The sequence below is a fragment of the Canis lupus genome, chromosome 12 (genome assembly GCF_048164855.1).
Source record: "Canis lupus baileyi chromosome 12, mCanLup2.hap1, whole genome shotgun sequence".
Taxonomy (NCBI): Eukaryota; Metazoa; Chordata; class Mammalia; order Carnivora; family Canidae; genus Canis; species Canis lupus.
The window spans coordinates 7,773,036-7,792,324 of NC_132849.1; the positions used below are offsets into that span (position 1 = coordinate 7,773,036).

The following is a 19,289-nucleotide window of genomic DNA, read 5'->3' on the forward strand; positions in this document are numbered from 1 at the left end:
TTCAAATAAGTAAATGAATTTATAAAAACATTTAGATATTGGGTACAAGGACAAGTATTTTATTTTTCTTTGTACATTCCTGTTGTTTATGCAATAAGTCTTAATTTTTTTTTTTTTAATTTATGATAGTTACAGAGAGAGAGAGAGAGAGAGAGGCAGAGACACAGGCAGAGGGAGAAGCAGGCTCCATGCACCGGGAGCCCGATGTGGGATTCGATCCGGGGTCTCCGGGATCACGCCCTGGGCCAAAGGCAGGCGCCAAACCGCTGCGCCACCCAGGGATCCCTAAGTCTTAATTTTTAGGGATTGCTTCAAAGGGAATGAAACTAGGAGTTAGGGGGCAGCTATGAACTAAATAGGAGGATAAATTCTCTAGCAGAGTTGGATGTAATGAACTCATTGTCACACTCTATCCATTCATTCATTAAATATTTATTGAGCACTTACATTACAAGGGACAGTATATTTCCTGTCACAAAAGAGACACAACTGGAACCAAAAGACCACTTGTCAGGGATTTTGTTAAAATTCTTCACACATAAGCTAGAAGTGAGCTCTAGAGGACTTTAAAGATCTGAGGGATACCTGAGTGGCTCAGTGGTTAAGCATCTGCCTTCAGCTCAGGGCATGACCCTGGGGTCCAGGGATCCAGGCCCACATTGGTCATGATCTTATAGGATCCTGCAGGGAGACTGCTTCTCCCTCTACCTATGTCTCTGCCTCTCTCTCTGTGTATCTCATGAATAAATATATAAAATCTTTAAAAAGATGAAGATATTTACCTATCCTGAGATTCCATATGTGAAGCATATTTTCTCATAGAAACAATACTACCAAAGGTAACACTAGTGAGAAAGCTATAACTTTTTGAAGAAACCTCAGAACATATCACTAGCTCTCTGATAGTAGAGCCCTAAAAGTCAACCTGCCCTAACAGAATTCTGGCTGCCTTTACAGAAAGGTAAGGAGGAGATTAATGAGCAAGGAGGACATCATATTTCCAAGACAAAAACAACAAAGATGAGTGGGACCTGAGGATGTTCCCCAATAGATTATTTAACCTATAACTTTTCTAACTGCCACATTTTTAAGATAACCCTATGGGCATTCAAATGCGTGGACACTATTTCCTGCTTTTGAACATCCAGTGGAATCCAACCCAGGAGCCTAACTTGTTTGGGATTGGAGAATAGGAGTAGACAGGAAGAGATGGGGCAGGGGGAAGGAGGATGGTTTTTTTCACATGTGACTATTTTATTTATAATACATCTATGTGGGGGATCCCTGGGTGGCTCAGCGTTTTGGCGCCTGCCTTTGGCCCAGGGTGTGATCCTGGAGTCCCGGGATCGAGTCCCACGTCGAGCTCCAGGCATGGAGCCTGCTTCTCCCTCCTCCTGTGTCTCTGCCTCTCTCTCTCTGTCTGTATCATAAATAAACAAATAAATCTTTAAAAAAATTATAATACATCTATATGCCTGGGAGTTCTTATGCTTTTCTAATAAAATCTAAGCTGAAGAAATACAAAAGTTTAACTCCTGGCTGTTTTGAATGACTTGGACTTGCATCACAAAATTAATTGGGTATTATTATGTTGTCTTCACAACGACCATTACCTGCATAGAATCTGACAATGTACAAAGGACGTCAATGTATAGTATTTCTTTTTATCTTGTGAAGTAAGCAGATCAGATACTACTATCTCCATTACTATCCAGGGCAGTGAAACATCAAGAAGTTGGCTGTCTTGCTCATCGAGAAAGTGGAGAAACACAGACTAATGATTCCTACAGTTTGATCCGTGTTGTATACTCACAAGGGCCTTAACCATGACACTAGATGATCCCTGTGAATTAGGGACTTTTTTTTTTTTTTTTTTTTTAAAGATTTTATTTGTTTATTCATGATAGTCACAGAGAGAGAGAGAGAGAGAGAAGCAGAGCGAGAAGCAGGCTCCACGCACCGGGAGCCCGACGTGGGATTCGATCCCGGGTCTCCAGGATCGCGCCCTGGGCCAAAGGCAGGCGCCAAACCGCTGCGCCACCCAGGGATCCCAATTAGGGACTTTTTGACTGAGAAAGTACTCCCACTTCTACCTTATGTCCCTGCATCTTTATAAAAAGTATCCCTCGCTGTAAATAATCTTCCCTGGGACCTTGGGAACCTGAGCCTAAGAAAACATAGTTTTCCCCATTTTCAAGATGAACTTCAAAAGGTTAAACATAGAGTTACCATATGACCCAGCAATTCTACTCCTCATTATATACACAAGAAAACTAAAAGCATGTGTCCACATAAAGTCTTTTTTTCACACAGTCTTGTATATGAATGTTAATAAAAGCATTATTAGTGATATCCAAAAAAAAAAAACAAAAAACAAAAAACAGAAACATCTCAAATCTCTATCAACTGATGAATGGATACAAAGTTTAGTATAACCATACAAGGGAATATTTTTCAGCCATAAAAAGAAATGAAATAGTGATACCTTGCATAATATGGATGAACCTTGAAAACATTTTACTAATGTGAAGGAAGCCAGGCACAAAAAGTCACATACTGTATGATTCTTTATATGAAATGTTGGGAAAGCCAAATACACACAGAGAGGTGGATGAATGGTTTTCCAGGGGCTGGAGAGAGGGGCTAGGTAGTGGCTGTTAATAAGTATGAGGTTTTTTGGGAGGGGAGACGAAAATATTGTGTAACTAGCTAATGATAATTGTTGCTCAACTCAGTAAATATACCACAACTGTGGAAATATACAGTCTAGTTTTTTAAAGATTTTATTTATTTATTTGAGAGAGACAGAGAGCAAGCATGAGGATAAGGGAAGAGCAAGAGGCAGAGGGAGAAGAAGAAGTGGGCTCCCTGCTGAGCACCTGAGTGGTCAGCCCAACATAGGGCTGAGCAGGGAGCCCAATGTAGGGCTCTATCCCAGGACCCCGGGATCAAGATCTGAGCCAAAGGCAGATGCTTAACTAACTGAGCCACACGGGTGCCCCTGAATTTGTACACTTTAAAAGGGTAAGTTACATTGTGTGGACATTAAATTTCAATAAAGCTGTTATTTAATAAAGAAGAAGAAAGAAACCTAAGCTGGGAGAGGTAACTTGTTCAGTCCTTTGCCTTTTACAAAGGCTTTTTAATGACTAAGATTCAAAGTTCAATTCAATTCAATTTAGTTAAAAGCAAAAAAGCAAATGGTTTAGGGATGCCTGGGTGGCCCAGTGGTTGAGGGTCTGCCTTTGGCTCAGGTTGTGATCCCGGAATCCTGGGATCAAGTCCCACAGGGAGTCTGCTTCTCCCTCTGCCTGTGTCTCTGCCTCTCTCTCTGTGTCTCTCACAAATAAATAATAAAAAAAGCAAATGGTTTAGAACTGATCATTTCTAAATGTTCTGTATATTAATCCATCTTAGATTATGGGGCCCTAACATAAAGGCTTTGAGGAAGTCACCTCTAAGTAGCCCTTACCATTGAAAACTCATAGGTTCCCATGTTTTATCAAGTTAAAGTATTGTTATAATCCTTAAATAAAACAGAATACACACAATCCACTCTGTATTTTGACACAGGAAAAACAAACTCACTAGGCTATCCTGAAGAACATGCATAACTTTTGCACACCATTTTAACAAGGAAAATGCCAATCAAAGTCAATTAACTTAGTTTTCCACTCATCAGCTTTCACTTTCACTTCCTTTTTTAAAAAAATATTTTATTTTATTTATTTATTCATGAGAGACACACAGAAAGAGGCAGAAACATAGACAGAGGGACAAGCAGGCTCCCTGCAAGGAGCCCGATGTGGGACTCGATCCCAGGACCCTGGGATCATGCCCTGAGCTGAAGACAGACGTCCAACTGCTGAGCCACCCAGGCATCCCTCACTTTCCCTTCCATACAGGGTTTCTCCCAGTCTTCCAGAAGTTAACTGTTGATGCTTGCCTCAGAAAGCAGACTGAAAATGCTACAAAGACCTGGCTATTTTTTTCCCCTTTTGGGTTCCATAATAACCAAAACTTTCTTCTCATTAACCAAATCTCTGTTTCTAAAATTTCAACATAATTCCTGAAGTTTGAGAGTCTTCTAAATGCTAAAAGACTAATAATATCATTCCATTTTCTCCCCTAAAACTCAGAACCATACTGAGACCCGTAGTCTACACAGCCTTTTCTTGATATAACTGACCTGATGACAAGAGAGCTAACAACAGAGTTACTACATCAGGTTGATAAATAAACCCTATCTTTGACAGCAGCAGCATGTGGATAAAGGACAGGGATTCAGATGACGCTCTGCTGTCTTCCCCTGCCATAGATACACACCCACACCACCCCCAATCCTAGAATAACAAAGTACTATGGTCACCATCACAGTAGAGCACTGTGAACTATATAAAACCAAAACAAAACAAATAACAACTCCTCTGGACACCAAAAATAAATGGGCCAGCCAGAAATAGTGCTGTTAGAGAAGGTTAAATGAGCTCCATGGCAGAAAGGACAGCTGAACTGCACTGATACTAGGAGATCCCAAGGACTCCTAGGCTCCAAACTAGCTTCTCCATCCATTTGGCCCAACCAATACCAGCAGGACTTGGTATTGTTTGTTCACAACTGATTCAACCCTGACAGATTATATGCTGAGCTTCTAGTATTCAGGGAGTGACATATCAATTTATGGCCTCAATTAGTTTTCTAGATTTTCAATAATCCTTTCTCTATCCTTCTCTAGTAAAGAAAGTGATTTCAAATGCACAGCTAAGACTTTCTCTAAGCATAAGAGCTAAGAGCTCACAGTAATACCATGAATGATCATGGCTACAACAATAAAGCTCTGACCATGAAGAGAAGTGCGGGGAGAGAGACACAGCCAATCTGAACCTCAATCGACACTCAAGTGCTCCAGCCTTGACAACAAGCCTCCTATTTCTGAACTCACTATGCTTTTTGCTGCCTCCAGACATGGGTGGCAGCATTAGCCTGAAATGTCACAGCTCTTCACCTCCCACTCAGCTCTGACTTAACTACCTGCAACTTGCTCTTAGGACTTGACTTACATATTACTCCGTAAAGGACGCCTATCTGACCCTAAAGCCTGGCTGAGGGCTCTTCCGGAGTGCTTCCACAGTACATTGGGTACCTACTCTTATCAGAATTATCTGTTTGCCTGTCTTGCCAGTTAGAGTTAGAATTTTTCAAGAACAGGAAAGAGTTCCTTTTTTTATCTTCCAAAAATGAAAATCATTTCACTGGTTTTTGTTGCTATTGTTTTAATGATCATAAAAGTACTACATGTGCTTGCTCCAGTTGCTCCCTTTCTCAAAGGATGACATCATCTAGAAGTTGCCCAAGCAAGAAAGCTTGGCATCATCCATACAACCAAAATACAACAACAAAGGAAGAGGCATGTCTACTCTGTACCAGGCACTACACTAATCACTATATCTAGTAGTGAATGAGACAAACCCTGTCCCTGCCATCGTGGAGTTCAGATTCTAAAGAAAAGACAGATCTTGAACAAAGAACTCATGTTGGTTTTTTGCTGTTTGTTTTTAAGATTTTATTTATTTATTCAAGAGAGACAGAGAGAGAGGCAGAGACACAGGCAGAGGGAGAAGCAGGCTTCTCGCAGGGAGCCCGATGTGGGACTCGATCCCGACCGCAGGATCAGATCCTGAGCCAAAGACAGATGCTCAACTGGTGAGCCACCCAGGTGTCCCAAGAACTCATGTTGTTAAAGGGAAAAGTGCAAGGTACTTGGAATTTACAAGAGTGACATCCTATCTTAGCCTAGCTAAGATAAGAATGGAGAGATGAATTGGTGGAAGGTCATCTTCAGGCTGCTTCTCTCTCAGTGGCTCTGCAACCAGTCAATAGCTTAGCCCTGCCACTTCTGCTTTTGCAGTCTCGTTCTCTTTCATCTCTCCATCTCTCCCACTCCTACACTGTCAGCATCACCAGCTGCTGCCCAGAATACTGTCACAGCCTCCTAACTGTCCTCTCTGCCTTAGACTTTGCTCCTCCAATCCAGAATCCATGCAGAAGCCAAAGGAAGTTTTCTAAAAGGAAAATCCAATCAGGTCACCTTCCTCTACACAACCTTTCAGCCATTCTCCATTGAGCTTCGTTAATATTTAAAAGCCTCTACATAACTTGCAAGGCCCTACATGCTGGCTTCTCTCTCTTTCTCTAGTCTCAAGACACTTCTCCACATTCCTTGCACCCAAGCCCTAAGGCATATTAACTCGGTAAGGTTCTTTCTCAGCTGAATCTGGATTCTTCCTATTTTCACTGCAAGGAACATTCTTCTTTCTCCCATCCCCAGCCCATATTAGTGGCTGATTCTTATTCCTCCTTTGAGAATCTTGGTTAGATGTAGCCTTCTTTAAGAAACTTTCTCTGAACCCTCCCACCCCCTCTTACTGAGTTAGGATCCCCAGCTATATTGTGTAGCATCCTTTATTTCTAGGGTAACAGTCCTTATATTTGTTGTAATTGGTTAATCTGTAAAGTCTAAGAGGGCAGGGACCCTGTTTGCTTATTATTGTATCTGCAGTGTTTAAGACATTATGTTGTATATAGTAAGAACTCTGGAAATATTGGTTGAGGGCTCAGATAAAATGAAAACATAATTAAAAATTTGGGGGGATCCCCGGTGGCGCAGCGGTATCCTGGAGACCCGGGATCGAATCCCACGTCGGGCTCCCTGCATGGAGCCTGCTTCTCCCTCTGCCTATGTCTCTGCCTCTTTCTCTCTCTCTCTCTGTCTCTGTGTGACTATCATAAAAAAAAAAAAAAATTGGGGGAATACAGAAAGTTATAAAGGCAAAAATCATGGCTAAATCCATCACCTAGACATAATCGTTATCAATATTTTGGTGTATGTATATCCTTCCAGGCACTTCTATTTTTCTCTCCCTCATAATAAGATTTTATCTTATGTAATATTCAGTCAAATTGTTGTTGTTTTGTTGTTTAATCCTAAATTTATTATTATGGACACCCTTCCAAGTCAGTACATTGCTCTATGACATTCTGCTGTATGCATATACCATACTTGAAATAATCCTCATCTTTAATGGATAATTAGATTATTTCCAATATTTTATTAATAGAAAGAACATTGAAGTAAACATTCATCCTTGAACACACATCTTTTCATGCAGGAAGCGTCTGGATTTCCTTCTATCTGTAAGTCCTTGTGGGGGTGAAGAGGCTGCCTGTGGTCACTGGTGCTGCATTAAAGTTCTCTACATTGCAGATAATCCTAGGCCATAGGCAGGTGGGGAAGGGGAATCATTTCACCAAGGGCCAAGTTTTATCATCATCACTGTACTGGTGGCCTTTGTACTTTTTCACCTCTGCCATGTACTTGGCCCATGTGTCATGAAGTAAACATTCATCCTCTCATACACATTTATACCTGAGCATTGTGTATGTGACAGCTAGAACAGGGCCCAGCACATGAGCTGCACCCATATGCTGAGGGGATGGATGAATGAACAAATAAATGAAATGAATAAGGAGATCAGCTGTCCACAGAGAGGCATAATAAAATTGTGGCTAAGAGCTCAGGCTCTGAAATCAGTACACTTAAGTTTAAATCCCAGCTCAGCACTTTCCAAGCAATCACCAGTCTTCCTGGCTTCAATGTCCCTCTCCATACAAATGAACACAATGGTTGTACTAACTTCAAAAGGCTGTTATAGGAACTGGGTAAGATAATGCAAGTTAAGAAAGCTCATCCCATAGAGCCCTGAATGCTGTAAGTACTCAATAAATATTACATAGTATCATTTTTATTGCTGTTTAAAAATTTATTATTGGAAGGGTGCCTGAGTGGCTCAGTTGGCTAAGTATCTGCCTTTGGCTCAGATCCTGATGCCAGGGTCCTAGGATTGAGGACTAAGTCGGGTTCCCTGTTCAGTGGAGAATCTTCTTCTGTCTCTTTCTCCCTCTGCCCCTCCTCCCTGCTCATTCTCCCTCTCTCTCTCAAATAAATAACAATTTTTAAGAAAATAAAAATTTATTATTGGAATGGAAATTCCTTAGAGTCTATAGGAAGACAGAGCTTCTCTTCATATACAGTGAGGAATAGAAAACAAATTCCAATGAAATAGAAAGGAGATAATAATAATTAAAAAAAGAATTAATCTCATTGCAATGCCACTTTAAAAAAAAAAGATTTTATTTATTTATTCATGAGAGACAGAGAGGCAGAGACAGAGGCAGAGGGATAAGCAGACTCCCTGAGGAACCTGATGCCGGACTCATTTCCAGACCTGGGATTACGCCCTGAGCCCAAGGCAGACATTCAACTGCTGAGCCACCCAGGCGTCCCGCAATGCCGCTTTCTCCAATAGAAGTGATTGTTCTCTTTCACATCTCTTTCACATTGGTAACCATACCTGTTGGAGTTTCCAGGGTCTTCCAAGTTTTGTCATTTCAATCTTTTGGATAAAGTTACTTTATTAATTATATAACCAAAGGTGAAATAAGATATAAGTTTGTGAAGTTCATATATTTTATATATATATTTATATATAAATACAAATCATAAAATGTTTTGTTGTAACATTTAGGTTTTAAAGACTGGTTTGGGGGCAGCCCCAGTGGCGCAGAGGTTTAGCGCCGCCTGCAGCCCAGGGTGTGATCCTGGAGACCCGGGATCGAGTCCTACGTCGTCGGGCTCCCTGCATGGAGCCTGCTTCTCCCTCTGCCGGTGTCTCTGCCTCTCTCTCTCTCTCTCTCTGAATAAAGAAATAAATAAATCTTTAAAAAAATAAATAAAGACTGGTTTGGCAATTCCTCTAATCTTGTGATGTTTCTCCAATTGTTGCCTTAGATGCTATTTCAACTAAATCTTGTGTAATTTAAATTTCTTCTGCTCCTCATCAGATTGCACAGCTCTTTGAGAATGGTAACTACTCTACATCCTCTATAGCACTCAGAATCATTCCTTTTACTCAAGAGTTAAGGAAAAGAAAAAGAAAGGTTGATCTGATATATAATCTTTGGTAATGTTGCTTAGGAATGAAAACACTTCGAAAGTTCTATAGAATGACTATGGAATCCCTCTGAAAAGTCATGTTTAAAAAGAAAAAAAAAATTTAGGGTGTCTGGCTGGCTCAGTTGGTAGAGCATGTGTCTCTTTACCTTGGGGTTGTGAGCTTGAGCCCCACATTGGGTATAGAGATTACTTAAAAATAAAATCTTTTAAAAACAAAAGAAAAAGAGGGGCACCTAGGTGGCTCAGTCGATTAGGCCTCTGACTTTTAATTTCCAGGTCATGATCTCAAGGGTCATGAGATCAAGCCCTGCACGGGGTTCCATGCTGGGTGTGGAATCAGCTTAAGATTGTCTCTCTCCTTCTCCCTCTGCCCCTCCCCCCTCCTCACCCCAGTTCAAGGGCTTGCACATGCTCTCTCTCTGAAAGGAAGAAAGAAAGAAGAGAAGAGAAGAAAGAAAAGAAAGAAAGAAAGAAAGAAAGAAAGAAAGAAAGAAAGAAAGAAAGAAAGAAAGAAAGAAAGAAAAAAAAAAAAAAGAAAGAAAGAATTCTGTGCTTATGGTTGCTCAAAGTTTAGGACTGCCCCTGCCTTTCCTTGTTCATCCAACAATTTTTTGAATGTCTCAAGACGCCAATGAAAATAAAACCAGTATGCTTGGGGCACTGTGGTTTGGGGAGCATAGATGTCATTTTTCTTTTTTCTGTTTTTTAAATGAGAGTGTACGTCAACGGATACATTCCTTTCCCAAGGTCATAATGACAGAGAAACAACTGAAGAGGCACTGGGAATGGCTGGCCCTAAAAAGCAGCAGGGACGTGAGCCAGATTCACCTCATCTAGACTAGGAAGCCCATACTGTGATAACTCAGATCTTCATAAAGGTAGAAGAGCCCCTTTTAGGGCTTCCCCGCCCCCCCCTCTCCACAGACTTCAAGATCCAAGTGGAAAAATTTGCCAGCATGGGTGGGGCCTCAACAGGCTGAATCACTGTGGTTGGGTTGAGACTGCCAGAGAAAGCTGGCTTCAGACTGCCCTAGGCAAACACTGCAGCTGGCTTTGCTGGCATTTTCATGTTAAAGACGGCATTATTAGAAAATGAGTAAACATGAGAAGGCAGTGGAGGCCACCCCTAGAACTTACAGCCACAGACCCCACACCCCTCTGTGAATTTTATTTAGGAAATGCCATTTTGATTCTATCTGTAAAACCAAACTGTACACATTCCACTAATGTAGCCTCTTCTCTGAATGGTCCTTTCATTTTCCAAGAACCTTGAGAATCACTGGGGTTGTCCTGGCTCAGCCACTTTATACCTGTGCAGCTTTATACAAGTTATTTGAGGCTTGGTGTCCTCACAGGTCTAATGGATATAATAACATCTATCTTATCAGTTAGGAAAATGAACTGAAAAACAGATGAAATAAAATATGTTAAGTGTCTCAAAAAAGTGCCTGGTATATAAGGAACACCAAATAAATACTATTTATTATTGTTAGTTACTGTTACTATCTTAATAACCCTGGTCAAATATTTCATTTACAATTTTATCATCCCATTAAGTGAAACACTGTCTTCCTTTAAACCCATCATTAAAAACAAACATACTTTTCTTGATTCTCAGTTTCTCATCCTGGCAAATGAATTAACACAGCAATATCCAAAGGAGATTTACAGTTTACTTAGAGAAGACAGTACCACCCTCTGCTCCTCTAAGTAGAAAGAGCTCATGGTTCCAGTCGAGTTACCTGCATACTTTTGCCAAGTATGCTCCCCAGCTTAGAAAGTACTCACTGTTTTGGGTCACAAAAATAATGAATTTTTTAGGACCATGTTAGGGGACATTGGGTAGGTCTCTTTGTTTCTCTTTGTGCCTTTACTTCTTGTAAAGTAAGTACCTCTTGTAAATTGGGATGGTAATTATGTTTCTTCCCAGGGTTGTGGTGAGCATGAAATGAGACAATAATGCACACACTCGGAGCAGCACCCGGAATGCAGAAAGTGACTGGCATATGCTAGTTTTTATTACCCACATGCTGCTCTGATTTCACTCATTCCAAATATGCCAGGAGTGGGGTGGGGTGGTGACCCATGAGATAGCACATGGCAAGGATGCTGTATGGGAAAGTCATTCTGACTCAATAACTGTCAGGGCTTATCATTATGGTACATACAGTCTATGACACTAAGAAAATCACAATTCCTATGAGCCCTGGCAATGACCTTTCTGACAAAAAGGGTATGTCGTTATCTCATTGTTATTTATTACCTGACACACAGAGAGAGATGTAAAATATCCCTTGCTGGCCTTTTCTCTGTGCCCTCCCTTGGTTTCTGTCAGTGGTTCCCAGTCCTGAGAAAGTGAGGTCTAATCCTCCATCTTCTACCAGGCTGCAGAGGGAAAGGACTTGGAAAGGTCACATCTGAGAAGTCAGCTGAACTCTTCTGCATGGTGCCATCCTGTTCATTTCCCTCTGCCCCTCCACCCCACCCCCCACTCTTTCTGTCAGCAGAGGTGGCTCCCTCACTTCTCTGCTACAAATCACTTCTCAATCAAAAGGAATACACCTGCTTTGAGGGGGCACTGCAGCTCTGCTTGCTTGTTCTGCACTGCAGTAGATGCAAAAGGTGAAAAAAAGAGGAGGGGTTGTTAGCACTCCCCTTCCTACCACCAGCACCACACAGCTGTTAAGAGGTTTAGTCTTCAAAACCACTTAATATTCCCACAGGCTCTCTGTGTCTTTAAAAAACAAACAAAACAAAATCCCACAACAGTATCCATGACAACTGAGTTAAAAAAAAAATCCACCAATACTAAGAGTAGGCTCTTTAATACTCAGCCACAGTTTATATGAGCATGTTCTTTGTCCACAGGACTAACTGGCAGGATGTATATTAGGTCCTTGTGAAACATCTCTATTCACAAATTATGGGGGTAAACCCATGTCAACACTGCTCTATGCCCCTTTTTGGAACATGGAATTATATTATTTTATGTCAAAAGCTATCAATCCAAGAATGAAAGGAAGCCACCTATCTGAGCACCTATTTACACAGTACTCGTGTGGCCTGAACCTTGGGCAAACCCCCAGGGGGCACCAAAGAGCTATTTCTTTTTTTAGCACCCTGGGATGTAAGAAATCCTGTGTGCTCTTTCCAGGTCATATAAATCCCAATAGACAAGTTCTATTGTACAGACTTCCTGGGATCAATCCAGGGCACAGGGAGGTGGGGACTTGTATTACATTATCAGTAATTTGGCTCTTGGCCAAATCTAAGGATAAACATCTCAAGACACACAGTACTTCAAGAGTTGAATCAGAAGTTTCAAGCAACAGGGACGCCTGGGTGGCTCAGCAGTTGAGCATCTGCCTTTGGCTCAGTGCCTGATACCAGAATCTCAGGATCAAGTCCCACCCACACTGGGCTCCCTGAATGGAGCCTGCTTCTCCCTCTGCCTGTGTCTCTGCCTCTTTTTGTGTTTCTCATGAATAAATAAGTAAAATCTTGAAAAAAAGTTTCAAGCAACAATGTCAGAATCTTTTTGAGAAGCAAATGATTGTGGCTGAGGCCACCTTATACTGCAGACAGTATCCAGACATGTAGAGTGGTCCAAGCCAGCCACCGAGAATATAATGCCAGCTGACTGGACTAGGTCTCCTGGGCTCACTATGGTCATTACAGATTCTCAGGGTAGCATTTACACTTCCTAATTTGGGCACTCGGGTAGCTCAGGTATTTAAGCATCCAACTCTTGATTTTGGCTCAGGTCACAATCTCAGGTTTGTGAATTGAGCCTTGTGTCAGGCTCTATGCTGGGCAGAGTGCCTGCTTAAGATTCTCATTCTCCTTCTGCCCCTCTACCCAGGCTCACACACACCCACACACCCACACACACACACTTTCTCTCTCTCTCTCTTTCTCTCTCTCTCTCTAAAAACAGCAGCAACAACAACAAAACTTCCTAACTGATTGGAAAAGTAAACCAGGGATAAAAATGGAAAGACAGAATCATTGGTACAGGCAATTGTCCATGAACCAGAGTATTTGTACATGCATTCATTGGGACATATACTCTTAAAAGAGACATCATTATGGTAAGAATGTCCATAATTCAGAGTAAGCCATGGGTCATATATTTTTTTTAAGATTTTATTTATTTATTCATAGAGACACAGAGAGAGAGAGAGAGGCAGAGACACAGGCAGAGGGAGAAGCAGGCTCCATGCAGAGAGCCTGACGTGGGACTCCATCCAGGGTCTCCAGGATCACGCCCTGGGCTGCAGGCGGCGCTAAACTGCTGCGCCACCGGGGTTGCCCCATGGGTCATATTTTTATGAGACATCACTATCCCTTGATGCTTCTTCTAATCAGGATAACAATTATCCACCCACATGACTTACCTTCTCAAAGTCTCTAAGAGCCTGGGTCTGCACCTGAGGGGGTTTTTCAAATGCTCTCAAGGAAGGCGTCTGTCCAAAGGAGGCCTTTTCACCACTTCGCCAGATCTGTGATTGCACTGGAGGGCCTCGATCTTTAGTGTCACTAAGAAAAGCTGCCAATAAAAGAGAACAACAAAACACTTTCTATAACCGTAGCATGATGATCATTCTAACTGGCACAATCCAGCAGAATTTGGTTTCTGCAAAATACAAACCACTTCTGGGCCACATGGAAACAGTTCACATAAAGTAGCCTGTGATTGAGCATATTAATAGTGGTCCCCAGTGAAACACACCAGTTAATGTCTGTGCCTCTTTATGATTTGATACTCCTGCTACCCCATCAAGAGGTGTAGTCTCTTTCTTTAGCCTTTGGATCTGGGTTGGCTTAGTGAATTGCTTTGACCAAGAGAATATAATGAAAATGTCACTGTATGAATTCTAGAAACTAAGTCTTTGAGAGGACATCCATTTCTGTTCTTGCCTTCTTAGAACCTCAAGACCACTCTACTGTGAAGTACCCGAGTTTACCCTCCTGGAGGAGAAAAGGCCAAGTACAGAGGGAATGGAGATGCCCCACCTGACAGCCAGTCCACTGGCTGCCAGGTATGTGAATTAAGCCATCCTGGAACCTCACAGCCCCAGTCAAGCTCTCAAAAGATTGTAGCTATTTGAGTGATCCCAAGTGAGACCAACAGAGGAAATGACCGGCTTACCAACATACAAGATATAAATTATTGTTGTTTTAAGCTCTAGGTGGGCAAACTTTTCCTGAAAGGGCCAGATAGTAAATATATTAGGCTCATGTGTCATACCATCTCTGTCAAAACTACTCAACTCTGCCCTTGGAGCCCAAAGCAGGTGCAGACAATATGTAAACGAATGAGCACAATTGTGTTGCTATAAAACTTTATTTATAAAAACTAACAGTTGGCTCATGGGCTATAGTTTGCTGACTCCTGTTTCTTTTTTTTATTTTAATTTTAATTTTTTTAATTTTTATTTATGATAGTCACAGAGAGAGAGAGAGAGAGGCAGAGACATAGGCAGAGGGAGAAGCAGGCTCCATGCACCGGGAGCCCGACATGGGATTCGATCCCGGGTCTCCAGGATCGCGCCCTGGGCCAAAGGCAGGCGCTAAACCGCTGCACCACCCAGGGATCCCTGACTCCTGTTTCAAGCCACTAAGTTTTAGGGCAGTTTGTCATATGACAAAAAAATGACTGAAATAGCTTCTCTCTCTCTCTTTCTCTCTCAAATCAAGCTACTAGCTAAGAAGTATCTCTACAAGGCTCTCTCTAGAAAATTTTTCAGGTTATCATTTAGGAATAATAGCAATTATTACAACCAACATCTTTAATATGTATTATAGGCTACGAATTATATTCACACAGATTATTTTGTTTATAAAGTTACTACCACAAGTGAAATAGACTGATGTGATTATGAAATCCATTTCACTATCGAGTAAATAAAAGTTCAGAAAGTGTGCTTGATCAAGATCATGTTGCTAAAAAGTGGCAGAACCATGCCAGTGCTCTCCCCACTCAACCATCCTAGCTGTATGCTAATACTGTAAGATTTTAGCAGCAAAAGAATTGTAACAGGTCTAAGAGTCAGGGGAAAACAGGGAAGGGGTAGAGATGCAATCATTCTATTTATCAAAGGAAGAACTGCCCTGAGAGAAGCTAGTGAGGATGAAGTTGCTGTTAACCCTCTGCCTGCATTTGAGAAGTACCATTGTGAAAAAGCAAGAAATTGGGACTTCCTTTAAGCGTAGTATACAGAAGACATTGGATTGAGGTGGGTTTAAGATTGTAGACTCAGGTAAAAGAAATAGAAAAATACATCTTTTCTTTCTTGGTTGACAGAAGGTAGCAATGACCCTTTATAATTGCACTTTTTTTTTTTTTTTTTTAAGTCAGAGAGAATGACAGCCATTGCAATCCACTGAACTCCACAGACAGCCTCAGTGCCAGTAAGAGCAAAATGAGCTGTGGGTCACTCTGCGCCTCACTGAGGAAAAATTAACTAGACACACGCTTTTGAACAAAGGATACAAGAAGCAAAATGTCATCACATGCTTTTTCTGTCCTTTCCTTTGTTTTTTTTTTTTTTCTTTTCTCTTTCCTTACTTCCTCATACATTCTTGTCTCCTTTGTCAAAAATTAATTAACCATATATGCAGGGACACCGAAAGCAAAGGCACCAAATGCAAAAATAAATAAGCAGGACTACATCAAAATAAAAGGCTTCTGCTCACAAAGGAAACAATTAAGAATGAAAAAGCAAGCCACGGGATGGGAGCAAACATCCTTCACTCCCTCCTTCCTTTTCTTTCTGCAAACTTGCCAGAACGAGCACAAAAAGAGGTCTCCTTTGGAGTCAATAGACTCAGAATTTTTTCTCTAAGAAAAGAAAGAAAAACAGGAGGAAGACAAAAAAGGATCAGGAAGATGATGGTAAGGAGAAAAATGCAGAAGATAAAGTATGATGTAGAAGAAAACAAGCATGAGAAATAGGATGATTCCAGTGCAGCTTTTTTTTTCTTGTCTAAAAGTATTTAACTCCCCATTAAGCCACTGATTTTATTTTATTTTATTTTATTATTATTTTTTTTTACGCCACTGATTTTAAAGAAAAAAAGAACATTGCAATGTAAGGGCTGTATAACTTGCTTTTAAACTGGACACTGTACAGTGTCCTAATTTGTGTAAAATTAATACAGTATCAGGTATATCTTTCGATAGCCCTGTCTTCAGTAGTATTTTCTTCTTGCCCAGTAGAAGATAGGGGGTTTAAGTCAGAACAGAAATTTAAAGCAGGTTTTATTGGGGCATGGCACAAATTAGTTATGAATAGAGATAGTGTTTTTTCATATTCAGTTGTTTTTGATTCAGCTTGTACAAAATAATTGTTCTGTTACTTACATACCACTTTATGATCGCAAATTACTAATAATTATAGTAATGTTGCATCTGTTTTGTTGATACTCAGATTATTTCTAAGTCAACGCAAATGCTCTACTAAAGGGAAATTGGAAAGAATTATTTCTCCCACATTTAAGTGAAACTAAACAGGCTATCGAATGGAAAATATTTTGAATAAATAGAACAATACATTATAGTTAGATTAGTGGAATGTGATGAAAGAAGAGTCTTTTGAAACTTGGTTATGAATCCTGACCACTTGCAAATTGTGGGAGTTTAGGCAAATCTCTTAACTTGGCTGAACCTCATTGCCTTGGTAAAAATGGGAATAACAATATTGCCTCACAGAGCTTCTATATGGATAATATAGAAATAATAAATATATGGAAATGATAAATGAAAGCACTCAACCTAATATCTTGCCTGTAGTAGGCATCATCTCTACCCTTTGATTTTTACCTCAAAATGGGAGGATCCTGATTTTCAAAACGAGTATGGTAGATCCTTGGAATTTGTAGATTTAACAACCACAACTACAAGTTCTAATTTCAAGTGACTCTGAAATCCTTAACACATTCAAATTAAAAACTTTTTCCATGTTGTCATATGAACCATCTGTGCTTCAAGGCTGGTATGAAAAAAGCAAATCACTTAGCAAAGTAAGTAGAATTCTTAAATAATTAAAAGTCTTTGTGAAAAACATTCCCCAAAAGAGACTTATCTTCACTTTGGTTTCATAATTCAAGTGGATCCCTGGCTAATGATATGATATTATTATGAATACATTAATAATATTAATAATATCTGCTGGGTGCTTATTCCTTGATAAACTGTACAAAGAGCTCCTCTCACTTAATCTCACTTATGAGGTTGACACTATTATTGTACCCATCTTAATGGTATATGAGGAGAGATTTCATCTTAGTGGCAGAATCTATTTTAATCTTTTTACAAGAGACTTTATTTTTTTTTTTTTTTAAGATTTTATTTATTTATTCATGAGAGACACAGAGAGAGAGAGAGAGGCAGAGACACAGGCAGAGGGAGAAGCAGGCTCCGTGCAGGGAGCCTGACGTGGGACTCGATCCCGGGTCTCCAGGATCACATCCTGGGCTGAAGGCGGCGCTAAACCGCTGAGCCACCCAGGCTGCCCTTACAAGAGACTTTAACTTTGCAATTACAGAATCCTTAAAAGTATGAAGAGTTCACATAAGTATTTTGATTATAATCGTACTGCATCGTGCTGGGAAGGCAGGAATCTGTGTTACAGCGATATGTGCAAGTCTGGAAATTCACAGAAAGTCTGAGAAAATTACCATGATGACTTTAAAGGGTCTATAATTTAAGGGGAATTATGATCAGCAAGAAATCAAGAATTTATCAAGGTAAGGCCCAGGGCCTCCTTACCTGCTGCATGACTTGTTCTGGGTACCATCTCCCCTTCATCCTCTGCAAAGTAATCTCTGTGGAGAGAAACATATTGTTAATTAATGAGAGACTACCCCACATGGTCCCCCATCCCTGGGGTGGCAAGACACCTGTGTTCTGTTTTATTTCTCCACAAGTATTCATTAAGCTCCTACTATGTACCAATGGCAGTGTTCAGTGTGGGAGATACAAATACAAACCCCACAGGAAGGGCTTCCATCCTCAATAAATACATGTAAAGATAGCCATTGGATAAACAATTTCATTATGAGGGACCAGCAAAGACCCCAAGTTGGGAAGGAAGTTAAAACTGATAGAAGAACAGAGAAAACCAGCGTTGCCACCAGACCATGCAAGACCTTGTGGGATGGGGTAAGGATACTGAGTTTTATGTAAAGGGCAGTGGGAAACTACTGAAGGATTTTAAATGAGGGAGTGAGTGGTAAATGACCAGATTTAGCTTTTAAATAGATCATTCTGGGACGCCTGGCTGACTCAGCAGTTAGGCGTCTGCCTTTGGCTCAGGGTGTGATCCGGGACTACCGGGATCGAGTCCCACATCAGGCTTCCTGCATGGAACCTGCTTCTCCTTCTGCCTGTCTCTGTGTCTCTCATAAATAAATAAATAAAATCTTTAAAAATAAAATAGAATAAATAGATGATAGATGGATGGATAGATAGATAGATAGATAGATAGATAGATAGATAGATAGATGATTCTGGCTGCTGAGTGAGACCTGTGGAGGGAATCCAAGTGGTGGGAAAGAGCAAGAAGTTGTGATAGTTTTAACTAAGAAAAGACAGTGGAGATGGAGATAAGCAGAAAACCTCTTCTTAGGAAGGTAGGAAGTAGAACTGACTCAGAAAACTTGGAATCCAGATAGTCTAATAATGGTAATGTTAAAAATACCATGGTTCAGTAGCAAGAGATGTCTGTGCCCAGCACAGTGAAAGTCACCATCCCTAGCACAGGAGGGAAATTTTTTTTCAAAATATAGTCAACAAGTTACTTGTCAAGCACCTACTATGTTTTTAGGCACTGTTTTAAGCACCGTGAATATGGCAGTAAACACAACAGACAAAAATGCCTATGCTCATGGAACTTAAGGGGAAATGAATAAATAAACTATGGAGAGTAATTATAAAAAATTGAAGAAAGGAATGGAGAGAAGGAGTGCTGGAGGTATGGCAAGGAGGAAGGGATTGACATTTTTAGTAGGCAGGATTTCTCTGAGAAGCAATAGGGGTAGTCATGGGGGTACTGGGGCAAAGAGTCTTCTAAGTAGAGAACATTAAATACAAAGGCTCACAGGAAGGAGCATGCCAGAGTGTCTGGGAGCAGAAGGGAGGCCAATATGGCTGGGCAGAGTGAGCACATGGTGAGGAAGCAGGAGGAGGTGAGGTCTAGGAAGTAATGGGAAGGCTGTGTAAGGGGTCAGATTGTATAAGGCCTTTCAGGCTGTTGAGAAGCATTTAGCCACT

At 40.8% G+C, this 19,289-nt stretch overlaps 1 protein-coding gene across 21 annotated transcripts in view; it reads right to left on the minus strand.

Annotated features, from left to right (window-relative positions):
* The window catches only part of PDE4DIP (phosphodiesterase 4D interacting protein), a 223,239-nt gene that overhangs the window by 147,578 nt on the left and 56,372 nt on the right, over positions 1 to 19,289 (minus strand). For all 21 annotated transcript variants that reach the window (XR_012004105.1, XR_012004104.1, XM_072769527.1 and 18 more), the window contains exons 2-3: positions 17,787 to 17,842; positions 13,411 to 13,562 (exon numbers count right to left, since the gene is read on the minus strand). Coding sequence is in view for 19 of the 21 variants with exons in the window: in XM_072769527.1 (XP_072625628.1) it covers positions 13,411 to 13,562; positions 17,787 to 17,842 (208 nt within the window). In the remaining 2 variants the exon portion in view is untranslated. The remainder of the gene's footprint in view (positions 1 to 13,410; positions 13,563 to 17,786; positions 17,843 to 19,289) is intronic.